The 23,952-nt window shown below is 39.7% G+C and overlaps 1 protein-coding gene across 4 annotated transcripts in view; it reads right to left on the reverse strand.

Annotated features, from left to right (window-relative positions):
- The window catches only part of furina (furin (paired basic amino acid cleaving enzyme) a), an 87,484-nt gene that overhangs the window by 11,721 nt on the left and 51,811 nt on the right, over positions 1–23,952 (reverse strand). For all 4 annotated transcript variants that reach the window (XM_085401103.1, XM_085401115.1, XM_085401109.1 and 1 more), the window contains exons 4-12: positions 23,226–23,321; positions 21,181–21,309; positions 20,899–20,975; positions 13,936–14,024; positions 8,426–8,598; positions 6,933–7,145; positions 5,168–5,268; positions 4,061–4,164; positions 3,774–3,891 (exon numbers count right to left, since the gene is read on the reverse strand). In XM_085401103.1, coding sequence (XP_085257229.1) covers positions 3,774–3,891; positions 4,061–4,164; positions 5,168–5,268; positions 6,933–7,145; positions 8,426–8,598; positions 13,936–14,024; positions 20,899–20,975; positions 21,181–21,309; positions 23,226–23,321 — 1,100 coding nt within the window. The remainder of the gene's footprint in view (positions 1–3,773; positions 3,892–4,060; positions 4,165–5,167; positions 5,269–6,932; positions 7,146–8,425; positions 8,599–13,935; positions 14,025–20,898; positions 20,976–21,180; positions 21,310–23,225; positions 23,322–23,952) is intronic.

Here is a 23,952-nt window from a genome sequence, read left to right on the forward strand (position 1 = left end):
GAGCACAACTCATCCTAGAGCGCTCTCCTTAGAACAGGGAACTCAACTCATCTGGTCGTCAGCTGCTTGTATTCTGGGTATATTGCTATGAAAAGTACGGTTGGTTCTATTTTAAGCCTATAAGGTTATGGCTGGACTCTGAATGCAAGTAGTTAATATGAATTTCTGTCTATGCAGACAAAAGCAGATTTGCAATCTCACTAATTTATCACAGCAAATCACAAACAGACTGCATGCAAGTTCCAGTTCGTCTCCATTCAACTACTAACTGAAGACCGACACAATCTTATTGCAGTTTTATCATCGTTTTGATGCATCAAGATTGCTTTACAGATGGCAACTGACTAAGTGGTCAAAGACGTGATCTAAGCAACAATCCTAAAGGCATTGAGACTGCACATTTATTGCACATGGTTGCAATTATTTGGCCACGCCATGTTTTCAACCACTTATCCCAAGTCTGTCTGTAGCATTAAACCACCTTTGGAAACATTTTGTTTACAATTTAATTGGCTGTCTTTTTAAGTGCGTAAAGTGGGTTACGCAAAAAGTCCTAAAAGTCAACCAATCAACATGTGCATAATCAAAACTATCCCTCCAGCACAGACGTGTTCATTTCAATTCGTTGTGCATAAAGCTTTTGAACAAACACCACATGTGTAAGCCAAACTTGAAGCATTCCCATGCGTTTGGCAAAATCTAGGAAAAACAAAAAGGGATGTTTCCAAATCATAAATCACTTTTTAAAAACTATGCGAGAGCTTTTAACTGATGCCATACAGTTTTTATTTGCAAAAGATTTTGCAGACCTGGTAGTAATTTGCATCAACTTTGGTGTGAAGGAAATGGGCACACATTGATCACATTCAGTGTTCTTACAGTACATTGACACACATTTGCAACAAAGCCTGCCTCATTCAGTCAGGCATGCAGGAGCTTTTCTGTCTGCTCGTGTCACTCAAAGCCTAATTCCCCATCTCACGGCTACAAAAGTAAATGGCCTAATGTTACTGTAATTATGGTTATAATAATTCACTTTGGTCTTTAAATATAATAATTGTGCAGTATTGTTGGACTTAATATAATCATAAAATCATCATAAAATGACAAATGTGTTCCAGCTTTTTTGTGCATGTAAAAAGCCTGCATAGTTACACAGCCCTCCCAAAGAGAAAACATTGCTTCTGAACCACTGGCTGGTTTTTCTTCAGGAATCTACATCAGTCAACTCTTTTAAGTAACTCCAACTCTAAAATATCTCAGTCGTGGTATCTATGGAGCTCAGGACAAGGCAGAGGAGTGTTATTTTGATAGAAAAGTCCTCAAAAATGTGTTTGAGCACTGCAGAGCTATAACTTTGCCTTGATGAACTATGCTGAAATGTTTAAATGGCCAATCAGAAATTGAACCGATTTGAAACAAGGACGAGGTGCGAGTTACTGTGTTTTCATGGTATCATATTCACCATGCTGGCTTTTTTTTTTTTTTTTTTTTTTTTTTTTTTTAAAGCCAGTGTTTCCCTGACAGTACACATGTGAACTAGTAACTCAGGTTATTCCTAAAAATGTTAAAACATCATGTTTTGTCTAATGTGGGAGTCTCTCCTTGAGCCAGGTCTACTTACAGTTCAAATTCATACAGCTAAACTCTTGTTTATACTTACTACCTATAATCCTAAAATAACAAACTCACAGGACAGGAGCTAATGGATATAACCACTCAGTCCCATTTGTTCACCCAGTTGACCAATCAGAGCAATTTAAGCTTAGTTAGATTGGGGCCTTTTTAAAAAAAATTTTTTTACAAGCCCTCTTTAAATGAATGTGACACTGTTACAGTTTAGACGGTAGACAAAATTCAAACAGTTTCAGACAAAGACACAGAGATATTCACTGCATCATGATAGCACAAGGCAATCACACGGGACAGCTGTCTGCACAGACAGAAAAATCAGCCTCACCCAGATTTAACTATGTGTGCCTCACATTACTGTAACTCCACAACCATTTTGGGTTACAGAAAAAATTCAAACGGGTTCTGAAAGATGACAATTAAAATCTTACCAAGCGGCCTGTTTGATACTCGGGTGATAAAGGGTTCAAATGGAGCGTCTGTTGAGTGTATTCTGGTGTAATATACGCCGTGTCAGGAAACTGATGTGTTACTGAATATAAAAGCATGTAAAAGTATGCTAGCAGAACACAAAATAAAATTATGAGCCGGTAAATGAGCATAATATGGGCTCAGTAAGCTTGCGGTCATGACTCTGTCAGAGTGAAAGTAACTGACAGTGAGAAAGATACTGAAACCCTGCCTGCTCACTTATTACAAGACAGTCTTGATAAATACGTCAGCTAAACACCTAAAATGTAAATTGAATAACCTGCTTTGACTGCTGTTCCCAGACGCTCAAACCATCTGCTCTGAGCGTCTCATAGCTCCAGTAAAAGAGGAACCTCAAAGCCAGCAAGGGAAGTGACAGGCAGTGCATAATGAAGAGGCGATGTCTGACTGGATTTAGACTGAGACACCAGCAGAAGGAGGAATAAAATGGCTAGGAAGAAATATATAGTTTCAACAGCGAGAGGTACACATGAATTGACAAACTATTATCTTTCTTTTAAGTGTTTTGTCTCAAGTTTGAGTCTCGCGCACACAAAATGACAGGCATTTCAACAGGCGCCCAAAGCCAACATGATGAAGACACGATGTGTCGCTGCGCCAAAGCTTGACAGCTCAGTCTCAAGTCACAAGCATCTCCAAAACCTTTGTTTTGTTATGAGTTACCAATTTAATGTTGATTTCTGTTTTCATTACTCTTAACTTGCCATTTCTGAAAAATGTAGGCTTCTTATCATAGTATTTAACGAATGTTTGAAGTCAAAGAACAAAGAACAAAGCGGCTAGAAATAAACAAGCTGTCTTTGATGGATATTTGGTGCATTCTCTTTTAATGCTGTTATTGCTCTACCCTTCTTTTTCTTTGCTTTTAACATTTACCTCTTCAAACTTTAGCTATTAAAATAGTGTTCATAATTGCATACATGATTACAAATAATTAGAATATTTAGTAATTAGTATAACTGGGGCTGGGGGGTTTTTTGGTCCATAATATGGGTCAAGCTCCAAAAACACTGAAGCATCAATTTGCTCTAATCCAATGAGATAATTTCCTCCAGAGACACATATGACTTAGTTTAATAACTAGGCTGTGTGGGTTTTAGTCAAAGCAATTTAAACAAATAAGTTGTTTTTAGAAAATTGACAGCTGTAACGTGTGCAGACCACAGTGGCCATGGGAGACCAACACAGTGCGTCTCACGAAAACACATGCGAATAAACAAAACAACCAAATTAAGAAAACACAATTCAATCACAAACCACGGTGCTGAAGATACAACATAAGCAAATTCAAGAACGTGCTGCAAGTATCCCAGACTACATGATTCCAGGAGACGCGTGAACCGAGCTGGGACACACTGCAGTTTTTCATTGTTTTGTGACATGTGTCCGAGACTCAATATTAATTAAAACCTAAGCAAACTCACACAGGCTGCTTGTGCTCAGTGTATTCTATTTGTTTGTACTGTGAGAATCTCCTGAAATTGTGTTCTTAAATGCAAACATATCTATAATTTCTGTTGTGTTTATGTACACGTGTTTGTGTGTCTGTTGCAGTGTGTTGCCCCTCTTTGCGTCACCTTAACAGTTTCTTGTGATCAGGGTGCTGAGATAAACGAGCTGCGGTATTAATGAGCCTCCGGTGTACTAACCTTGGCTCGCTGACCATGGTGATGACGCATTTTCGTTGTGGTCCCACATTGGTCCACGTTTTTGCCATGGACACGATACCACCGGCATCAAGTAGACCATATCCGTACGAGTGGCTGACTGTAGAAAGCAAGAGGAAACATTAGCCGGCATCCTGGCTCTCCCAGCTGGTGTGCATTTCAACCTCTGTCCAGTTAAATCTGGTTTATGTGATGCACACTAATAATGAGCCTCGCAGGCATCTGCAAACTGCAGAGGGTTGATGAAAACTTGAAAGGAGCTGCTGTACCTTTGCGCCCGACTCCATTGGTTCTCCAGTCATTGGTGAGCAGGTGGGCAGGTTGAGAAGTTCGTACAACCAGATGTTGCATGTCCCTCCAGGTCAGGTTTTTACTAGAACACGTGTACGTGCAAGCACACGCAGACACACACACACAGAAAGAGACAGACAGCACACAAACAGCAACACATATGGTAAGTTTGGCTTAAAATTCAAGTTGAGCCACTGAAACTACATCATCCTATAGTCTTAAGCTGCTGATGGACAGGTGATTGAATTCAGAATACAGCGATTTAGCAGTCACATTCTTCCTTGGCTTGCATAAAATCTTAAGTCGACACGTATTTCAAGTCCTCTTCTGCCCTTTGCGAGACATTTTCCAAAGCATCATTAATCTTTATGCAGGCAAGCAAGTTGGTATTTACCAAACGCAAAAAGGGCTTACATGAAGTCACAACTGGCCTCTCTGTTGTGATTAAATGCGTACAGGCTTTTTAGTCTTACTGTGGATTTGGAGAAAATGAGGCTTTTTAGATAATAACTTTGCTGACTCACTTTGTCATCAAATTCATTCCTAATTGCAGTTTTTTTTCCATCACCTCACTCTGTTTTGCCACAAGACTAATTACTCGTTTTCGGCGCTCTTCTGACGTCCGTGTTTGTCTCTCCATTAGTGCTGCGTGACTAGATAAGAATGATTAGCGCTCACATCCAAATGGTGTTGTTTGTAAGTGCACAGTTGAAATCTGTGGCAGAGGGGTTAAAAAGTAATTCATAAAATGGGATAATCACGCAGAACTAATGTATAAACATTCAGCACCAGCAGTAAAAGCTTAATTTAATAGAAGAATTTAAAAAATAAAAGTCTAAAAAAATTGGCCTGGAAAAATTCGTGAGATAACAGTGGAGCATTTCTACAAACTACTCTGGCATTCTGAAAACTTCAATATCTGAGTTTGGAAAGAAACTGTTGCAATCTCTAACGAGCTTGTGCCATTTTCCCCCCTCCCCAAAAACAAAAGCCAGCAGATATTAAACGCTAGAATAAGGCTGTACAGCTGAAAAGAATAGCGGGGACTAGTCGGACTCAGAAAAATGATGGCGATAAGCACTTACTTGGCCTCAAGGGCAAGAGCGATGATCCCAGCAGCCAGCGGAGCAGAGGCAGAGGTGCCTGTGTGAGAGTCCGTGCATTTTGATTTGAGATCTGTAGTCACCTAAGCAAGATGAACACAGTGAATTTAAGTATCACAGCATTCCTCCTCCTTTTTCTCACGTTTCCATTTTGTTCTCATAAACTCGTATTTCACTTGGCGTTGCTAGAAGGAAAACAGCTAATGCAATTTTCTAACTGTGCTCAGTCCTCAGTGTCTATTTTCTTCATGTAATTCTACGTAGCTCATCACTTGACAATGAAGGTATTCAAATCTCAGCTGTATTTTATTTTTAAATTCACAAGATATTTCACTCTCTTGTAACCCGATAAATTGGAATTTGTTTCCCTCGAATGAGTAAAAACCTTTATCCTCCATCACTTCTTCACTTATTCTCTCTCCCTAGCAAGGATAAATCTTCTAATGGGTAGAGCAGAAAAATAAAACCAGAGAAACCATATAAGCTTATGTTTTGCTTCTTTTGAACAAGTCTTGTTTTTACTGGACTGCTCTAGCAGAGATCATTTCAATGACCCCCAGCACTCTGCTGTAGTTGTACTGGGCAGCTCCCAGGTGAGAATTTTCTGCAGCTACATGAATACAAAGAATTGTGGTGTATTTGTCCTCAGGGAAAAAAAAAACCATCTGCTGGAAGATAAAGGTTACAAAACACTGCCTGGTGATAAGACCCCAAGTCACCCATTGTATAATTCTGGAGGTAAAATCAATCAGTGCTACTGAATGAAGCTGATACAAAAGCAGCTTGGATCACAAACTGCTGACCAGCGCAGAGCATACAGAAACTGATCTTTTAACAGACTGAGGGAATAATAAATGCACTGCAAGAATGACTTTAATGGTCATTATGCATTCAGGAGCCTTAGGTTCACATATAACTCACTTTAATTTGAAAGCGACAGATGGAATACATGTGATTTAAAGAAAAAGAAAAAAACACAAGTGAAGATATTCCTGTATAACCTCAGAGATCCAGAGCTCTCTTCCCACCTACTCCGGCTCTTTATTCCTGGCTTCATGAATGACAGCACTATTAAATGAGTGCATCACTGAAGCATTAAGGAACCAGCCACACGTCACGGAGATGTCATAATCTGCCCGTCCGGTTGGTCTGTCAGCTAGGGTGCATGCAAGAGAAAGAAACTGTGTGTGTGCACGTGTGAGAGACAAAGAGGGAAACAGCATTTGTGACTAGAGTGTTAAGCAGCAACAGATTGCCAGATGGAGTTTCAGCCAGTCACAATTCATAATCATTTTAATGGCCCAAAACTGAATGAATGGTGAAGAAGTGGAAACAAAAGCATTTGGTAAAGTAAATCCGTTGGGCATCTTTCTTTGCCTTTAGACAACAATTCTGATGGCAAAAGAGCCAAACGGGACAGGCAAAAAAAAAAAAAAAAAAAAAAAAAAAAAGGAAACAAAAGCAGCAAAGAATGAAGAAGCTAGCTGTGATTCACACATGGAGGGTACAGAATGAGAATGCTGAAAAAGCTTAATGTACTGTGTTCAGAATTAATCGCAATGAGATTAAAATTTATCTCCAACCATTAAAATGATCAATTTATTAAGTTCTCCAGGCTTCCTGCTTCTCAGATTTTAAACTGTTCCAGATGTTTTAGGTGGTAGTGAGCTGTATTTTTGCAGTGTGTGTTAGTACTTTTTGTGCAACCTTTGCAGCAGACGGCAAAATCTGGAAAGAGCCAACTCACTATCTGCTTCTCGTTTAGATTTCCCGAGCTGTAGGTGGTGGCAAGGGTGGAAGAGCAAGCCTCGCTGTACCAGGGGACATTGCCGTTCTGTGTGGAGCTGCTGATGGACAGCGTGTAGATGCTGTTGGTGTAGCCGTCACAATTGCAGCTGTCCTTCTCCCGTCCTCCATTACCAGAAGCCCACACAAAGATGGAGCCTAAACCACCGCGTCCCTGGAGAACACACAACATAGATTTAAACAAACAGGAAAATAAAAGACAACCACATGTCCTTTCATCCATGTGTACCAAAGACTAACAGTATCCACAGAAGAACAAAATCTCATTCAATCTTTAATAGGAAGCCCAATTATAGTGGGGCAAGTTCACTTCAGAGCTCGCTTCAAAAAGAGTCCCATTAAAACCCAACGTACAGGCCTGGGTGGTCACTCACTAAATTACAAAGAGCCAAATATCGCATGACAGCAATTCAATATGGAAAGGCAGTATACGACAACAGCTCATTGTAATAAATCATCCAACCTCTCAGCCTTTGAAGTGCAATAATTTTCATCTAAGAGCGGCTTTATTGTATTGAGTGGCACTGTCTCTCCCTCTCTGCATTGATCAATTCCAGCCATGCACCACCCACACCACCATCTGACAGTGCTGTCACTGTGGCAATTATCTTAGTAGTCAGTGTCAGCGGTTCCAATCAAGCTTTATGGCACATGCTTTGAATCCTACTGCTCCATAACAAGAGTCTGTGTTAGCGGGATGGATGTGTTTATTCATGGCGAGCAGATGTGAGAGGTCGGGGTGTGATCTGTATACTTACTAATCTGTTAACTTGTTCATTTCACATATCTGACACACACCCAGTGTGTCACATGCATTAAAACAAGTCAACAACAGGGCTGATGACATGACGGTATGCATGGTCGCTTAGTATTCAGATCGCGTCGTTAGATGTTAGCAGAAAAGTTTCTGAAATTACTTTTCTACAAACCCTCTACGTGTATGTGCATATAGATAAGCATGTGTTTGGAAGCTTTTGATTATAAATGCTTGTCATTAAGCAATTTAAAGCTCTGCTAACTTAATGGAATTTAATTGGAATTCTCAAAAACAACCTTGGGAAGGTGGGAAATAAGCACTGAATTCACACTTAAAGAAAGCACAACCTGATTATCTAAAAAAGATGCAAAGATAAAAGACGAACTCAGAGTTTAATAAGTACCCTTCAACTAGACAAAAAGGGGAGGGTGGGGGGTGAGGCATAAACACACAAACAAACATTTGATTTCTGCCAGTGCTGCCGCTTTTCATTTTCTAGGAGTTTTCTTCCTGGGTGGCTTTCAGAGGACATTCCTTTCTATTCATAATTGTCAGGGTCAAAAAATGCTTTGTTCTTCCCGCTTGTGTCCTCTCATGCTTGAACAGTTCAATTACTGACTGCTGAAAGGAAGCGACACACAGGCAGTAAATAATTTCTGCATCACACAAACACACACCTCTGTAACTCCACGCATAAAAGCTTCTTTGGCGAGTTTGGCCGGTCCATCGACAGTTTTGCCGTCGTCCTCCGGACCCCAACTGGCGCTGTAGACGTCAATGTGCTGGGGATTCAGACTGAGAGACTGTGCCTCCACCATGTCAGTCACCTCACCGTCCAGCATTCGCACACCTGCATGTACGTTCACAAATGCAAATGTCAACTACGTCAAAGACGGCATGGCAAAACAGAAATGGATTTATTACTACTTTTACACCATAATTCTTACGATACTGTAAATCAAAGATGCTAATTCAGTTTCACTGCGTGTCACCTTGGAAAATGAGAATTGCTCCAGGAGCCAGAGAATTTACTGACATGCTTAGGTTAACTGAAAATGTGCGTGTCATTTAGCCTTTACAGATACAGAACCATCTGCATAAGGTACGAAGCTGTATCTGGAAGAGTGAATTTGTATAAAATGAAATGGCTGGTAATGGGCAGGTGCAAGGTTATCGATGATTACACCCTCATGCAATAAAGAGGATGTATGTTTTATCACAAGACGGCTGATCAATATTTCACCAACTCATCTAAACAAGGCATTTTGTAGAGGGTGTAACGCTTAAGCCATCATAAGATCACAACTACATCTGCGGAGTAGAAAAATTATCTCAAAGCTAAAGTGATTTAAAAAAAATAAAAAATAAAAAAAATTGAGAGATTTGGTCGCCCATAAGGAGATTTAGACAGACTTCTTTTCATTACAACCAAATACCAAAAACTAAAGCAGAATTGGGAATCTGTCTCACACACATGCGTTATAAATATTTTAGTAGATTTTTTTTAATGACTAGTTTTTAATTTTGTGTCTGTTAACTGTGATGTTTTTGGTGTTTTTATTTTTTGTTGTTGTTTTGAGTTGTTTTTTTTTTTTTTTTTTTTTTTTTTAACCTGTACAGTGTACAGCTTAGTTTGGTTCACCTTGAATCCAACGATAAGCACTCAAACTACCCTGCGGTCATGACAAGCAAGAAAAATATATGCAATAAAATGTGTATTTTACATACATATATACATACATATGAATGAATGCAATGCTAAATTAGTGTAGTTTTTCAATACAACTGAACAATGCAAAGTGCTGATGTTGACGGCAATCTTGCAGAAACCTGTTACTGTCGTCTGTAGCTCTTTGCCATAGTGTCGCAGCATGAAATGACAATGTACTCAGCAAGGTGTAGGCACAGAACACTACCGCTGTAGTGTCTAATTTGCATATTTACACATGAGTTTTCGATACAGCGTTCATGTGTATTTGTAAAGCTCCTGCAGTGGTGTGCTGCATGCTGCCGTTAGTTTTATGTCTACCTGCTGTGATTACGGAGCCCATCACGTAAATCAAACACTATCTCTATTGATTTTCCTTGGTGTTTGAGCTGGTTTGTGGGTGAACTACCTCCTGAAGTGTGAAGCAGACTCCTGTGACTAAAAACTCAGATAAAAAGACGAAAGGAAACAATTTTTCTTCTTCTGTGTCTACATGAAATTAGTGCAGCTGTGAGAGCGTAAATTTGATCAAAGTTGCTCTTATTTCAACACCTAACAGTGGCTAATAGCATCCGTTAAACTAAAGCTTCTTTATAAGGCAAATGATAGCAAGAATATGCTGTGCCAGTGACAAAACACATAATGCAGGATGGCTATGTAGAGTAGGTGTTTGTCCAGTCCAATTATTTTTTTCAGACACTCGTCTCGCAATGAAACAAGTGTTCTTCCACAAGAAAAGTGACAGGGGTGGGGGAATCCAAGGCACTTTAATAACAAACTAATTTGCTGCTCCGATTACAGGTCAGGTTACTTCATGTTGTTATATATGGCTATAAGTAACAAAGCAGCTGCTCTTTGAAATTCTCCAAAAGCTCCAAACTGCTACTAGCGTTTCCATGGCAGCATACATTTTTGTGAGAGGAATGTGTAGGTCGACGAGGAGACTCAAGCATTTCCTCTAGCTGTCCAAAATCCTGAATCACAATCTCCCCAAGATAGAGAGGCTAAGAGCCATACTACAGGTTCAATACAGTTCTAGAGCAGATTCCACATTCCAGCCTCTGAATCTTATTAATTATTTGCATTTCTGTCAATAATCTTTTTTAAGTGTTTAAAAAATAAACGAACAAATAAAACAACTGATTGTAATGTCCAAGTGCCACACATTGGAGGAAACAAAAAGCGGCAGTGAATTATTAGCTCATCCGTCTCACCATCCCCCACAGAGAAACAGGTTTAAAAAAAATAAAAATAAAAAATTGGTGAAGACCCATTAGGTGATAATTGTGTGCAGCTTTGATTAAATTCTGGCCAACACTGTTGGAGGAGTTTCAATTCTTGTGAACTGTGAACAAACCGACACCTCTATGTGCCATATGCTGACCAGCCTGAAGGAACGATGAGCTCATCCTGCAGCGGCTGTGGCCCAAGAGCCTTAATGTTGGTGGTTCAATCCCATCCTGCTCTAGTATGCATGTCAAAGTATCTTAGAACATGATACTGAACCCCAGATGCATCTATCAAAGTGTAATTGTCTGAGTCTATTTACCATAAACCCAAAGAAGTGAAACATTTCAGAGAAGATTTAAAGAGTTTGAGGTGGTGACCCTTCTAATGTTGTCAAAGCTACTGTATCAGCTTCTACTTTTGTCAGAACTGGGACTTTTCTAATTAATTGTGAGGATTATTTGTTTCTTTACCCCAGTTAATCTTAAGAATGCTGAAGTCAGTCAATCAATCTAATTTAAAAACAACCATAAAAGTACCTCACAGGAGAGGATTCTGGCTAAACAATGGGCTTCAGTTCTGCAGGTGATAAGATGGCAGGTGATCTTGTGCAGGGAAAAAAAAAAAAGAAAAGAAAAGACGACAAAAACAAAAACAAAAAAAACCCCAACAACTTTGCACTGCTGCACCGCTACCTACCAGCTTATGCTACTGGAATAATGACAGCATGAACAATAAATGGGTTTCCCTCGCTTGTTTCTGATGTTTGACGAACACATTTCCTTCCATTTCTTTAGAGCTATTGAAGAATCTGCACAATCTGGACTCATGTTACTGTGTTGTAATATGTCAGGCAAATTTTTGGCAAATGTCTGTACCCTGTAATAAGAAAATAAAGTGTTATTCTTTGTGAAAAGTGGATGAATACTTTAATTTTTTTTTTCCCTTTAGTCATTTGTGAATGGTGGTTTTGGTTGGACTTTACTGATCGAAAAGAGCCTTAAGTGTAGATAAAGAACACAGTAGTCAAACTTTATAACAGCTGGAAGTAGGCAGAAGGATATTGAGATAAGCAGAGACATAGTGAGCTAGAGCGTGTACTTAGATTAAAAAAAAAAAAAAAAAAAGCTCCTACAGCATGTGCAGTCCTTAAAAAAAAGGACTAAACATCATTAGGTTGCATCCTGGAGTCATCAGACCACCACAACACTGACAAAACAATATGTCTTCTGCACTAAAACAAGCATTAAGCCATCATCATCATCATCATCATCATCATCATCATCAACACAGCACACATGTAGTGGCAATAGCTCCACAGCAACTTCTTTTCAAACCGCCCATTTGATGTGGCTGGAATTTTAGCATGTGAGAAAAAAAAATGTAATTACACTTTCTTTTTTTTTTTTTTAAAGATGAAATAATTGATATTCAAGATGTACAAATCGAATCTGATATTTGTTATAATGTCAAAAAGCTACTGAAGTTTCTTTTGAAGGATGGGAAGAGAAACGATAAAACTGCTCTCTCCCTCTAGGCAGAAGCAAAACAACCCATCGGGGTGCAAAATCCTTTTTAGAACAAACAAATTAATATTTCAAAATATTTTGCCACGCTCTCCACTTTTGTATATTCTCATAAATGAGCAGGCTCTGACTGCTGCTCCGCATCTTCATCATTTAAAGATAAAACTAACAGTGGTACACAGCACACTCCGACCCCTAAGGCCAAACACCCGCATATGATTATTCATCTGTGAGGAGTTGCACCTTGACACTTTAACTGCTAGCTCACTGAAACCGTTTATTAACAAGGAAACCCATTAGGAGTGCAAAATAAGCATTTAAGAAAAAAAAAAAAAAACACAAGAGAACAAGATGATCACGGGCATTAGCACCGAGACTAGGGTTTTCATTATTAGGAAACTCGTTAATAGGTTAATTAAACGATCAAACAAACATCTAAAATGGTTTAAAATAATAAAAATATGACTTTTTAAGTGATGGAAATATTTATCTTGTGATAAAAGTGAGAAAAGAATCTTTGAGAAGCTGCAACCAGGAAATTGTTTTGTTTTATTTCATAAAAAGAAATAAGAGAAATACTTTAAGAAAATTGTTTTCTATCAACCGATTTGTTTTGGGTCAATCTGCCACATAAATTTTGCATTAGTAGTTTGCCTTGTTGATGAAAATGGAAAATATATCTGTAAAACAAAGAACAACGAGGCAAACCAGAAACAACGAAGTACAAATATGCATTTGGGATTTATTTCATTGGACTTGCTTTCTTAAATTAAAAAAGACAACGAGTGAAGATGAAAGCCAGCAACAGCCTGCATGTGCACAGTGATGGACACAGACACGAGGTGATGGCATTTCTTTGGCTAGAGTGACACAGTCAATTTGTGGTTGCATCACTTGAAAACAGCAGGAGCTGAAATTACAGCAGGGTGCCAACGAGACCCTACCAAACGTGTAGAACAGCAATCTGACTTCTGGCTGTCTGGGACTTGGCTTAAAAAACAGAAGACAAAAAACCTAAAGCAGGATTTGCTTTTGACCAACTAAAGATTGCAGATTCACATTTATGCTGAATTAGTTAAAACCTTGAGGAGTCCCTTCATTTCTTCTGAGACACCATCAGCACAACAAGGTGCCTGTAAATATTCAGAGTTTGCAATTTATTGCGCTGATGTCTGTCAGCAAAATTACACCACAAAAAGCTTAATTTCAAGCATCTATGTGGAGAGCTGGACTAAGGGGCCAATACAAATCTTACAAATGTAAGGCAGGGCACTGACCTTGGCTAAGGACTGTCACAAAATGTTAAAGAGATAATTTAACTAATAATTTTATGGGTTTGGGGATTGAACAGTTTGCCTGAAGAGAACACCTGAAGTATAAAAGCCATTTTTATTTATGTGTAGCGTGTATACAAACTGTTATGGCTAATGGAGATTCAATAAAAGCTATATGATTGTGTCATTTCAGTGCATTTCAGCACTGCTACTCCATGCAAAACCATTACACTTACAACACACTGGCAATCCACATAACAACTGTGGTGATGTTCAAAGAGATTCAGTGGCATGCTGTGCCTGGGAAATGGGCTGAAAATAACACAGGCACAGCAGAACAAGTATTTCACCTCATTCTGGCAGTCAGAGGAAAAAAAAGGAAGAAAAAAATAAGACCTGAGATGAAACTGAGTTTTGCCTCTGTGAGATTGAATCAATCATCCACACCATACCTCCGATCTTTGCGTTGTAAGCCACACCAACGCCACAGATCCCATTGCTGGCAACTGCCGCCACTTCTCCTGCGCATCGGGTCCCATGCCTTAAAAGAAAGAATGAGAACGTCAGACAAACTGCTTATCCTAATGTTACTTGCCTAATGACAGCATTTTGCTGTATATATAAACACACACACGGCAGGTTGTGCACTTGTCTAACAAAAAGTTACTTGTGAAATACTCAACTTCATCTTTCATTGTGGTTAAGCTGCAGACTGAGACAAAACACACCCACACTCTTTGGCCTTGATTGTTTAAACAATCTGAATTCAACCATTAAAGAAAAAAATGTTTATGACTGAAAACCACTGTGCATTACCATGTCCTTGTAGAAAAAGTAAACCTTAGGAAGCCTAAAGCCTGAAACGGTCAAGTGAAAGAAAAAAATAAATGGCCATATAACACTAGTGGCAAGAAACTGAGAATCACATCTGCTGTTATCAAAACGCCTATTTCATCAAGTTTGAACTTCTCTAGCAAGATAAGCTGCAAGCAGATACAAAAAGCAGAAACAGAAGGGCTTGGGAACATATTCCAGTCATATTCCCATCGCCTGCCAGATGGACATGCACTCTTAATGCCCTCTAAACCATGGCGCAATCCCCATTGGATTGCAGCCATTCCTAGACAGGAATGCTGGATTCATCAGGAAACAACAGATACAGTGGACCTTCACTACTGAAGGAACTATCTAGGCCAGCAGGCTTTCATTGAGGCACTCCGGGTAACCTGCCAAACCACAAACCAAATAATCAAAACACCCTATCAGCAGTGAACAGCCTTCCCTGATAAAATGGGCTGCATCTGATGTAAGAACATGGTCTGAGGGTAGACTAGGGCTGGTCGATATAACGATATATATTGGATGACGATATAAAAACGACTATGGTTTCATTTTACGCTATCATTTGTTTCGTGGTGTCACAAAATAAACTGTTTACGGCAATATTTTTTCATCGTTTTGATGGTCACTGTAGTGGCTATATTAATTTCTTAAAGTTCTCTCTTCCTCATATTTAATATAACCACACTACAGACAGACAAGCGCCTGTTTCTATGGGTTGTCGTTAGCAACAACGACGGTAACACCGTCGCATGTCCGCTTGTTTATTTTCCACATAAACCTTTCACAATAAAGCTCACGTTCCTGTTGAGAATTTTCAAAATAAACTGAATCACGTGAAAAAGTGTGCAGAGTATTGACGGATGAGAAGCAAAAAAAAGAGTCGTCAAGTGCTAAAAAAGAAACCTTAGACTCAAACGTTAGAACAGGCTTTCCCCGCAGCACGCCGTGTAATAAATACTCAAAGAAAACGGTGGCCGTTACAACCTAGGTCTAAAAAAAAAAAAAAAAAAAAAAGTATAGTTTCATGCATCAATTAAAACACTGGACTCCAGGTACATGACGCGCAGCTGGAAACACTTCACCTACCCGAGATTCACAGAATTTACAGAAAATATTAAATTTTTTGTGATTTATATCGTTATCAGGACGATATCTGTTTTATATCGGGATACGAGATTTTGGTCATATCGCACAGCCCTAGGGTAGACGGCTACTCAAGTCATAAGTAGTTCTAAATGAGCATTAAATAGATAAGAGGGCAAAGGTTAATGTTAATGCAAGAGGCAACAAAAGTGCCACGTCTCTTAAAGGCCTCTGTTACCACTGAGCTGGTAGCAGAGGCCCAGTTGGATAATAAAAAACATCTTTACAGACACCAAGTTAAACACTCACACACGCATGCACACGTCATCTGGATTTTCCAGTGAACTTTATCACAGCAATCCCAGCAGTGTGTGTTTGTTGACTTTGGAGTCTTAGATCCTACAGCATCTGTGTTTTTGATGAGAAAACTGATGATAAAGAACAGCTCAGGTGTCCGCGATGGGATCCCAGGCATGCACAGGCCTATCCCTCCTGAAGTGTTCCTCTAATACATGCATTAAAGTCAATTACATGCTAGGCTGTTCATGGGATACAAATGATTCACAGAGAGAGCCCTGGGCTTCTGAACCTGATTATACAAGAATGACTTGCGTAATCAGGGTTTTGGGAATCATTTTCCTGTAAGAAATGAAATTGATACACAAAGATATCTCTTTGCTCCTCCTACTCGTTGCTAAGGTCAGTAGAAAAGGGGGGGAGAGAAAGAGAGAAGGGTGCATCTTTGGGCCAAATTGGGCAAAGAAGCTTACTCCCTTACTCAAATGAAATTTTACTACCGTATCAGCTTTTTAGGTTGTGAGGGCAACACATCCACAAAACCTCCTCTCTCTGCAGAGACAGTACAGTGTTCTAAAACTGGTGCAGCGCCCGTTCACATTGTCCCTGTTTAGAGGGGGACCAGTGCACTTTGCAGCACAACTGAGTTATTGCAGTCATTTATCATGGGGGGGAAATGGGATATGTCAGCAAATACACAGCTGATTTGAGTTTTCAACATTTACCTGCAATGATCCAACAGCATTAGTCTTTGACTGCGATCCAGAAATGACATTATTTAGATTGATTTTATATGCACAGGCTTTAATACTTGCCCTGCATGTGTGCTGCTATAGTAAACAACAAGCAGCCAGAGTGTTTATAAGAAGTACAGCGTGCAAAAACTCACACATAAATAATGTGTGAGTTTTGAAAGGAGGACAGCTATAAGTTCATACGTGTCTCTCACTGCATGCAAGCTCAAACACAAGTGAAGCGAGCTTTAGCTGCAGAGCTTGTGCCTATCGAGCGGACCACAATAGTTAATCGGTCCCAAACTCCACTTTCACTAGCTGCTTGCCGTTAAATAACCACTGTGGTGATAAAACAGATGGTGGGACAGCTGATAGTTACTAAAGATAGCATTCCTCAACATCTTCACATCAGGTGGTAATAAGTTTGTCTCAATGACTGTTCGCAGTTTAGACTGAGCCCTATTCAATGAGCTGTTGTGATCACGCTGCTAACACTCCCTATCGACAGTGGCCTACTGAGGATGTCGTGATCAAAAGTTTTTCTTGTGAAAGAATAACAGAAATCAACTTTTAGCCCAAAATAAGACTTCACTTCCTTGGGTGTGAAGCAGATTGGATGAATGGTGGTGAGGAGAGGGGAAAAAAGGAAAAAAGGAATAAGAGGGAAGCCTTTATAATAATATCAAATAGAACCCCGGTGAAAGATTTTAATAGTTTATTGCCCAAAATCTCCAAATGCAGATTGATTCCATATCTAATTAGAAACTATGACTCTGAGTTCATCTGTCAACAGCATAATCATTCACAAAGATTAGCCTCGGGGAGCTTCCAGTCCTAATAATGAGAGCGAGACGTGATTGAAGGAATGAATGCTGGCTCACTGACTGTCCTCATTTCTACCGTTTCGAGTTCCTGAGAAGACATCACATTAAAGCAAACCTGGACTGAACCTCGTGCTCAGGGTTCCGGCAGGAGGCTAAAGAGCTGACAGCACAGTGCTGGAGATCTTCACATGAAGTACTCCAGAGAAACCACTCAGACATTGTCAGCAGGAACAAAGAGCTGACTGACAAGACTGTTCAATCAGTTGTTAACAAGTCCCAGAGATTAATTATCACGGCTGTAATATCGTCCTGATAAATTCCCTGACACTGAAAGGCTCTCAGATAATATGAAACAGTCTTCTAAACTCTCAGTTGCACACACTTCTTAAACTGATCATGCTACATTTACACAGGACAAAACTTGTTTGCCTTGTTTCTGTGTCCTTCCTCCGAAATACATTTCCCATTCTGATGTAGTTTGGCAAGTGCGTCAGAAAGCCCTTATTATATGGAATACAGTACAAAGAAAACAGAAATAAAAGCACCGTTATCCATCATCATGTGGACAATTAAATCTGATTTCTGTATACATTAATGTCATGAAATGCCTCCCACTTTACCAACTTTACTTTTTGACTGGTGGGTTTATAGCTATGCTGCTTAAATTAGCAATTACAATCATTAGCAGTTACAGTATGAAAACATTCTCCTAAATAAATAAATAAATAAATAAATAAATAAATAAAGACCTTTAATTATCATTCTCTGCTGAGCTGCCATAAAATCTCCCTTTTCCTGGAAAAGGAAAAAAAACAAAAAACAAAAAAAAACTCCATAGAAACGCTGAAACACCTTTTGTATGTGATACACTGTTCAATAACTGGATTCTTTGTTTCTAACAAAAAAATGATGGTGAACAAAGAGCAGTTTCAACAAAGCTCTGTTCTGATTACAGCAGGAACAAGCCCTATGGCAGACTCGAGGCACAAGGACTGACTTGGGTTACAGCAACTACAGCTGGCTGCAGGCCCAAGGCCAACACACAATCAGTATTCAGACCCACAGCTGGCAGAACAATCAGCTTTGTCTAAAACCTAAACTGCTTCACTCAGACATGATATTGTCGTCCTCAAACTCGAGGAATACTCGCTGGCTGGTCTCTGAACAACCACCTTCTCTGTTCATTCTTTAGTCTATTGATGGTTTACCAGTTAACAATCAGACCCACAGGTCAAAGTGTCTGCTTATGTTTGCAGAGGAAAGTGAAGTAAGGAATGTGAGGTAAATTGTCCTGAGAGATCAACGTAAGGTCTGGAAAAGTATTCACAAGGTTACTGTTAGCAGGCGTTTTATCCATTGCTGTGCAGTGAATTCTTTTGAGGTCACATGTTTAGTCAGTCCTGTGTACGGATACAGATGGGCTATTAACAAAGCATTCATATCAACTTGTGTCATACATGAAGCACACTTTCACCCAACAAAAAGCCTAAATTCAGTTTAGTTAAGCTTGAGTCATAAACAGTAAGATAGTAGCAGCAAGATTTGTGGTGGAGATTCTGTGAAAGGCTCGTAGCTGCCGAGAATTTAAGGATCTCTCAGCTGGTTGGTCACACTCTACTGAAAACCAATGTGTCAGTTAGTTATTGGCTTTTGCTCTCAGTCACTCTCCCCGTGGCTACTGTACATGTCTGCTCCAGTTTGTAGCAGCTACCTAAGGCAAGGCAGTGCTGTAACAGTGCTTTTTATTCAAAAACACACCAGTCTGGGATCGAGTGCCAACTGGACACCCTGTGTCCCCTATCACAATTTTCTTCCATATGAATTATATATAAAGTTCAAGGAAATTCCCTGCTGCATGTTTATTAAGTTAATGAATAATTCTGCTAAATTACTGAGATTCCAACTATTGAGCAAAATAATCATGACTATGGTTTTTGTGCTACAGCAGCACTAAAAGCTCACAGGCTCAAATTTATTTATTTTTTTAAGTATCCCTGTAGACTGTCAGTTTAACATTAATCAAGAAATGCAGATTTGGAAACCGTTCTGATAGAACTGAGAGAAACCTTGGAAAAAGAAACCTCTAGATCACATGGTGTTTTAGATAAACATGACGGTGAATGGTCCTTATTGCTGCTTGTATGCTGCGAGAGAAAGACTGCCTTATGTAGGTGAACAGAGTTGAGCTTTCTTCAGGGAACAGACACTTACAGTTTAACACAACGTTACGCAGTTTCATGCCTGCCCACAGGCTGTTTACACATGCATCTGCACCAACCTCACAGTAGAGCAAGGATAACAGGCAAACACACATCGTGCAGACACAGACACACACAGACACACTCAATTGTTCCAGCAATAAGACAGACACAGGGAGCTGGGTGGCAGGAGATAAGGGCCGAGGTGAGCGAGGGTTGGAAAGAGGTGCAACCAAAAATGAAGTAAACATCAATAGTAAGTGTCTTAGCTGGGCTCTGGGCCACTACGAGCAGCTAGAAGAGCTTAAGCGTGCCTTGGCATAGATTTTGGATATATGGAGCCGCACCAGAGGGATGTTTTTCCACATTCTTTCACAAGAAAATCTTGATGTCGCTGTTAAAAACACTTAACTGAGCTAAATCAGAAAGCATGGCACATACTGTTTGCATTGTCTCACCGTTCCAAGCGTTTGCTGATAACTGTTTGTGTTTCTGCTTTAAATTATGGTGAACTATGTTTCATTTGAAAGCAATTAACTACTACAATCAGCCCCAAACCCCTGTATGTTCGACAAAGCCTTTAAGGTGCTGATTCAGCATTAGCATAGTTACAATATGTTTGGGCCATGCTGCCACTCTGATTGTATCCCTCTGGCCTCCATACTGATGGTGCCTGCTCCAGGGCCCTGTTGCGTTTTCATCCATGCCCAAGTATAATCTTCTCACCAGTAATCATGGTGAGCCTCAAGTTAAAAAAGCCTCTCAGGCCAGTGGCCCACAAGCAGCAGATTACAGCAAATCAGAAATTAAACCCAGAAAGAAGGCAGGCACTGAGAATGAAGAGAAGCAAGCAGAGACCCTCCAGAGCTAAGAGCTTTGCTGTTTCATTAATGCTGATGAACTTAATTCAATCAATTCTCTGCAAGACGTCACTGTGATGGTAAACAACTCCTAATGCCATCTGCAGATGCCACTGCAAGAAAGTAGTTTTCTTCGCACACTACCTTAATCCTCCTGCAGATTTATCTGGGCTAAAGAAACGCTCGACTTTTAAAGGCCAAATCAATTCAGAGACTTATGTTGTGGATATGACAGGAGTAAGGTTTACTTTAGAAGGCAGCGGCACATTTTCGGAAATATCAAATATCATAAATACCAAAAAGCGAGAGAGAGGGGAAAAATAAAGAAGCTGTTTGATAAAACAAAACCTACAGCCTTTTACATTTAATTGTATCTGCCCTCAGAATTTATGCCTCCAGGCTTAGCAGAGGATGGGAAACAGCTGCAGACTTATCTAGATTTCAGTTGTGAGCTATTACACAGGGAGGTGGACAAATTAATAAACAAGTTCAGTTTTATCTTGACAAAGAAGAACAAGAGGGTGGTTTCAGGGAAGGCCAAGAGTAAATTAAGTTCTTATCCGAGTAGAGTTTTACCTGTTGTCATTAAGCTGTGTGTATCGAGGCTGGGGATCTGGATCACCATCGTTCACATCGTAGCTGGCATCCGGGTCCTTAGAAAGGACAGATTGTTTACTGACATTTTTATGAACTTAAAAAGCATGTAAGTGTTAGAAACGTTACTACAGAAAAATAAAAGCACGGCACCACTGCAGAATTAATTTGAAAATCCTTAGAATAGCCCTCTATTGTAATTGTACAAGTAGAATGGAAAAAAAACAAAACCTTAGCAGGTGCTACTCAGGAAGTGCTACTCACATAGTTCTGCATCAGGTCAGGATGGTTCTTCTCGATTCCATCATCCAAGATTGACACCACCACACCTTTGCCTGTGTAGCCCAACTGCCATGCAACTTTAGCATTCAAGTCATGGCGGTTGCTGTTGTACTGAGGGGCAGAGAGCAATGAAATACACAGAATTTAGCCATGAGAAAAATATCAGTGGGATGACAATCAGTTTTAACCAGATGTGAAAAGGACACCTTTAATAAAAACAAATTAATAAAATAAGAGCAATTTAACATGTTTAGGTGAAGGCTGAGCTTTTTGCAAAGTTGTTTTTTTTTTTTTTAAACCATGTTTTATTAATACCTGGTAAGCCAGAGATATAGTGAAGTGGAAAATAGCAATGATCATTCAGTATGCTTTTTGATGGGCTTTCAACATTCAGCTTGACCTTTGGTCAAAAGCCACGTCTTGCTTTCAACTACTTCAAAGCCCTTTTTATTTTCAAAGTGCATCATTAAAATATAATGTGTCTAGTGTAGCGTTTACTGTATTTTCCTCTTAAATTTCAAGCCCTTGTGAGTGCAGTATACCAGACAGAATTATTTTTATTCCTCAAGCTTGTACTGCCATTGACACCTTTAAACCATCGACAGGAAAATAAATTAAAACGTAAACGCTGCGATCTGCAATGCTGATTCAGACTGGAAAGGTCTTTTGTGGCTGACACACTTGCTGAATAATAAATCTGAGAGGCATGTCCAAGGTTTCACTTTGGATATTGTTCACCAAATCTTTCCCATCTCTCTTAATTTTAGAATATTTCGAGCAAATGTAGAGCTGAGCATGAGATCTGCCCATGATTTATCAATTGTACAAAAATGAGTCTAATCGGACTTTTTTCCCTCCTTGATAAATATAAGCATTATTAAATATTCATTGTAACAGCAGATGCTGGAAACCCTGCCAACAGACCCACGCACACCCTCCTGTGGTCAGTCTGGTTCAGTTTTAATGAGAATCAGACTTATTTAGTGCATTGAGAGAAGAGCAGCACATTACTGATGCTCACGACCTCTTTGGACAATTGAGTATCACCAATATTATTCAAATCCACCCAATGCATTTTGCATAATGACAACCATTTACTTATTTTCTTCATTTTATTTCTGCAAGGCTGAAACAGACAGAAGTATAATCCTCTTCTGTGCTCTCCAGTGGATTAGCTGGACAAAAGGAATGATTAGAATCATTAGCTGCAGCCCTCGAAAGACACTAAAAGCACTCCCCCAACTTTCACATAAAACATATCTACATGTATCACAGACAGGTTTTTACTAAACAGTTCAACTCTTAAATGCTGTGAACTTGGCACATTTACTTGTCAAAGTGCCACTAAATGTTCAAGCACAGTGGAGAACAGAGTGCGTTAAAGCGAAGACATTTTGAACAAGTGGTGAAACAAGCGTGCTTTGCATCACCATGAATAATCTTCTGCCTCAAGCAACCTCACAGTAATTGCAGGAAGAGTGAGGCTGAACAGAAAATCTCCAGAGTTGTCACTGCTGCTTTTAACAGGCCAGTGTATCAGTGGCATTCTTCAAGTCGAATGTGAAAATCAATCGACTGAAAACAAGCGCACTTCGAGATGAATCACCCCTCTCTCACTCCGCTTTTTGCTCTTTGTTGCTGTGCCGTTTATGGACCAAAGTAAACCATCAATTTCAAGAAACATGCCATTCAGAGCTGAGGGGAGCTCGGTGTGCGAAAGTATGCTATTGTTAAAGCTGAGTCCTTTAGGTAAAGTCACACTAGAGTGTCTTGTTCTACAAACAAGCCAGACAAACAGCACCCTCCCCGAAAACACACACAAAAAGTATATTGGATTCATACAGGTTTATTTTCAGACCCTGAGGAAATATCACAGCTCTAAATGTAATTACCTATATTGACTTTAGACAGATAAAAAACTCTACTAGGCTGCAGCACAGAATTCTTATTTATTATTTATTTATTATTTTTCAAAGACAGACAGAAAAAGAAAAGGAAAAAACCCATGGCCTCTTGTTTATACTTACCAGGTACCACTGGTCTCTGAACTTGGGATCTAAAGGCTCTTCAAAAACATCCCTCTTTTTCCTCTGTTTTACCACCTGTTGCTCTGCCCAGGTCACCTAAACAGAGAAAGGACACATTAGGAGTTTAACAATGGTGATTCTTGAAAAATAAAATAAAAAACATTTTAACCACACTCAGAAAACAGTACAAGAAATTTAAATGAACTGGCCACGAGTGTCACCATGTCACATAAATTAATAGAAAGTCCTCAGCAGGACAACAGCAGACATGGTGAGATTAGAGGCACAGGAGCACTATGGACTCCTCACTAATGAGACTCACTGAATTCCAGAGCAGCTCAGGACTAATTAAAAATTTCTGTCTCAGACAAACGGAGGCAGATTTTGAGCCAACGCCAAACAGAACAGTAACCAAGTCTGCACTGGGTTTTCAAAACATGGGAGCTCTATCAGGAATTGTTGACAGAAGCAGAATACAGTGAATATAAGCCTGCCTTTTTACACCCTCTGCAGAATTGTTCTTGCTGTACTGCAAAACGGCTGGTTACACGGGAACAGGAGAGGGGGAAAAATGTGTCAGAGGAGGAAGACAGAGAAGTGCCTGCTGCAAGGACGAGCACCTGATTTGAAGGACGACTAAATCGCAGCACACCCCTCTCCCCGCCTCTACAGATCACTAGAGACACAAGGCTGAGAGAAGCAAGAAGTAAATGAAGGTCACTTCAAC

Source organism: Rhamphochromis longiceps, linkage group LG1, assembly GCF_057381845.1.
Source record: "Rhamphochromis longiceps isolate RC_006_pf linkage group LG1, R_longiceps_female_GT1.1, whole genome shotgun sequence".
In the NCBI taxonomy this organism is placed as follows: Eukaryota; Metazoa; Chordata; class Actinopteri; order Cichliformes; family Cichlidae; genus Rhamphochromis; species Rhamphochromis longiceps.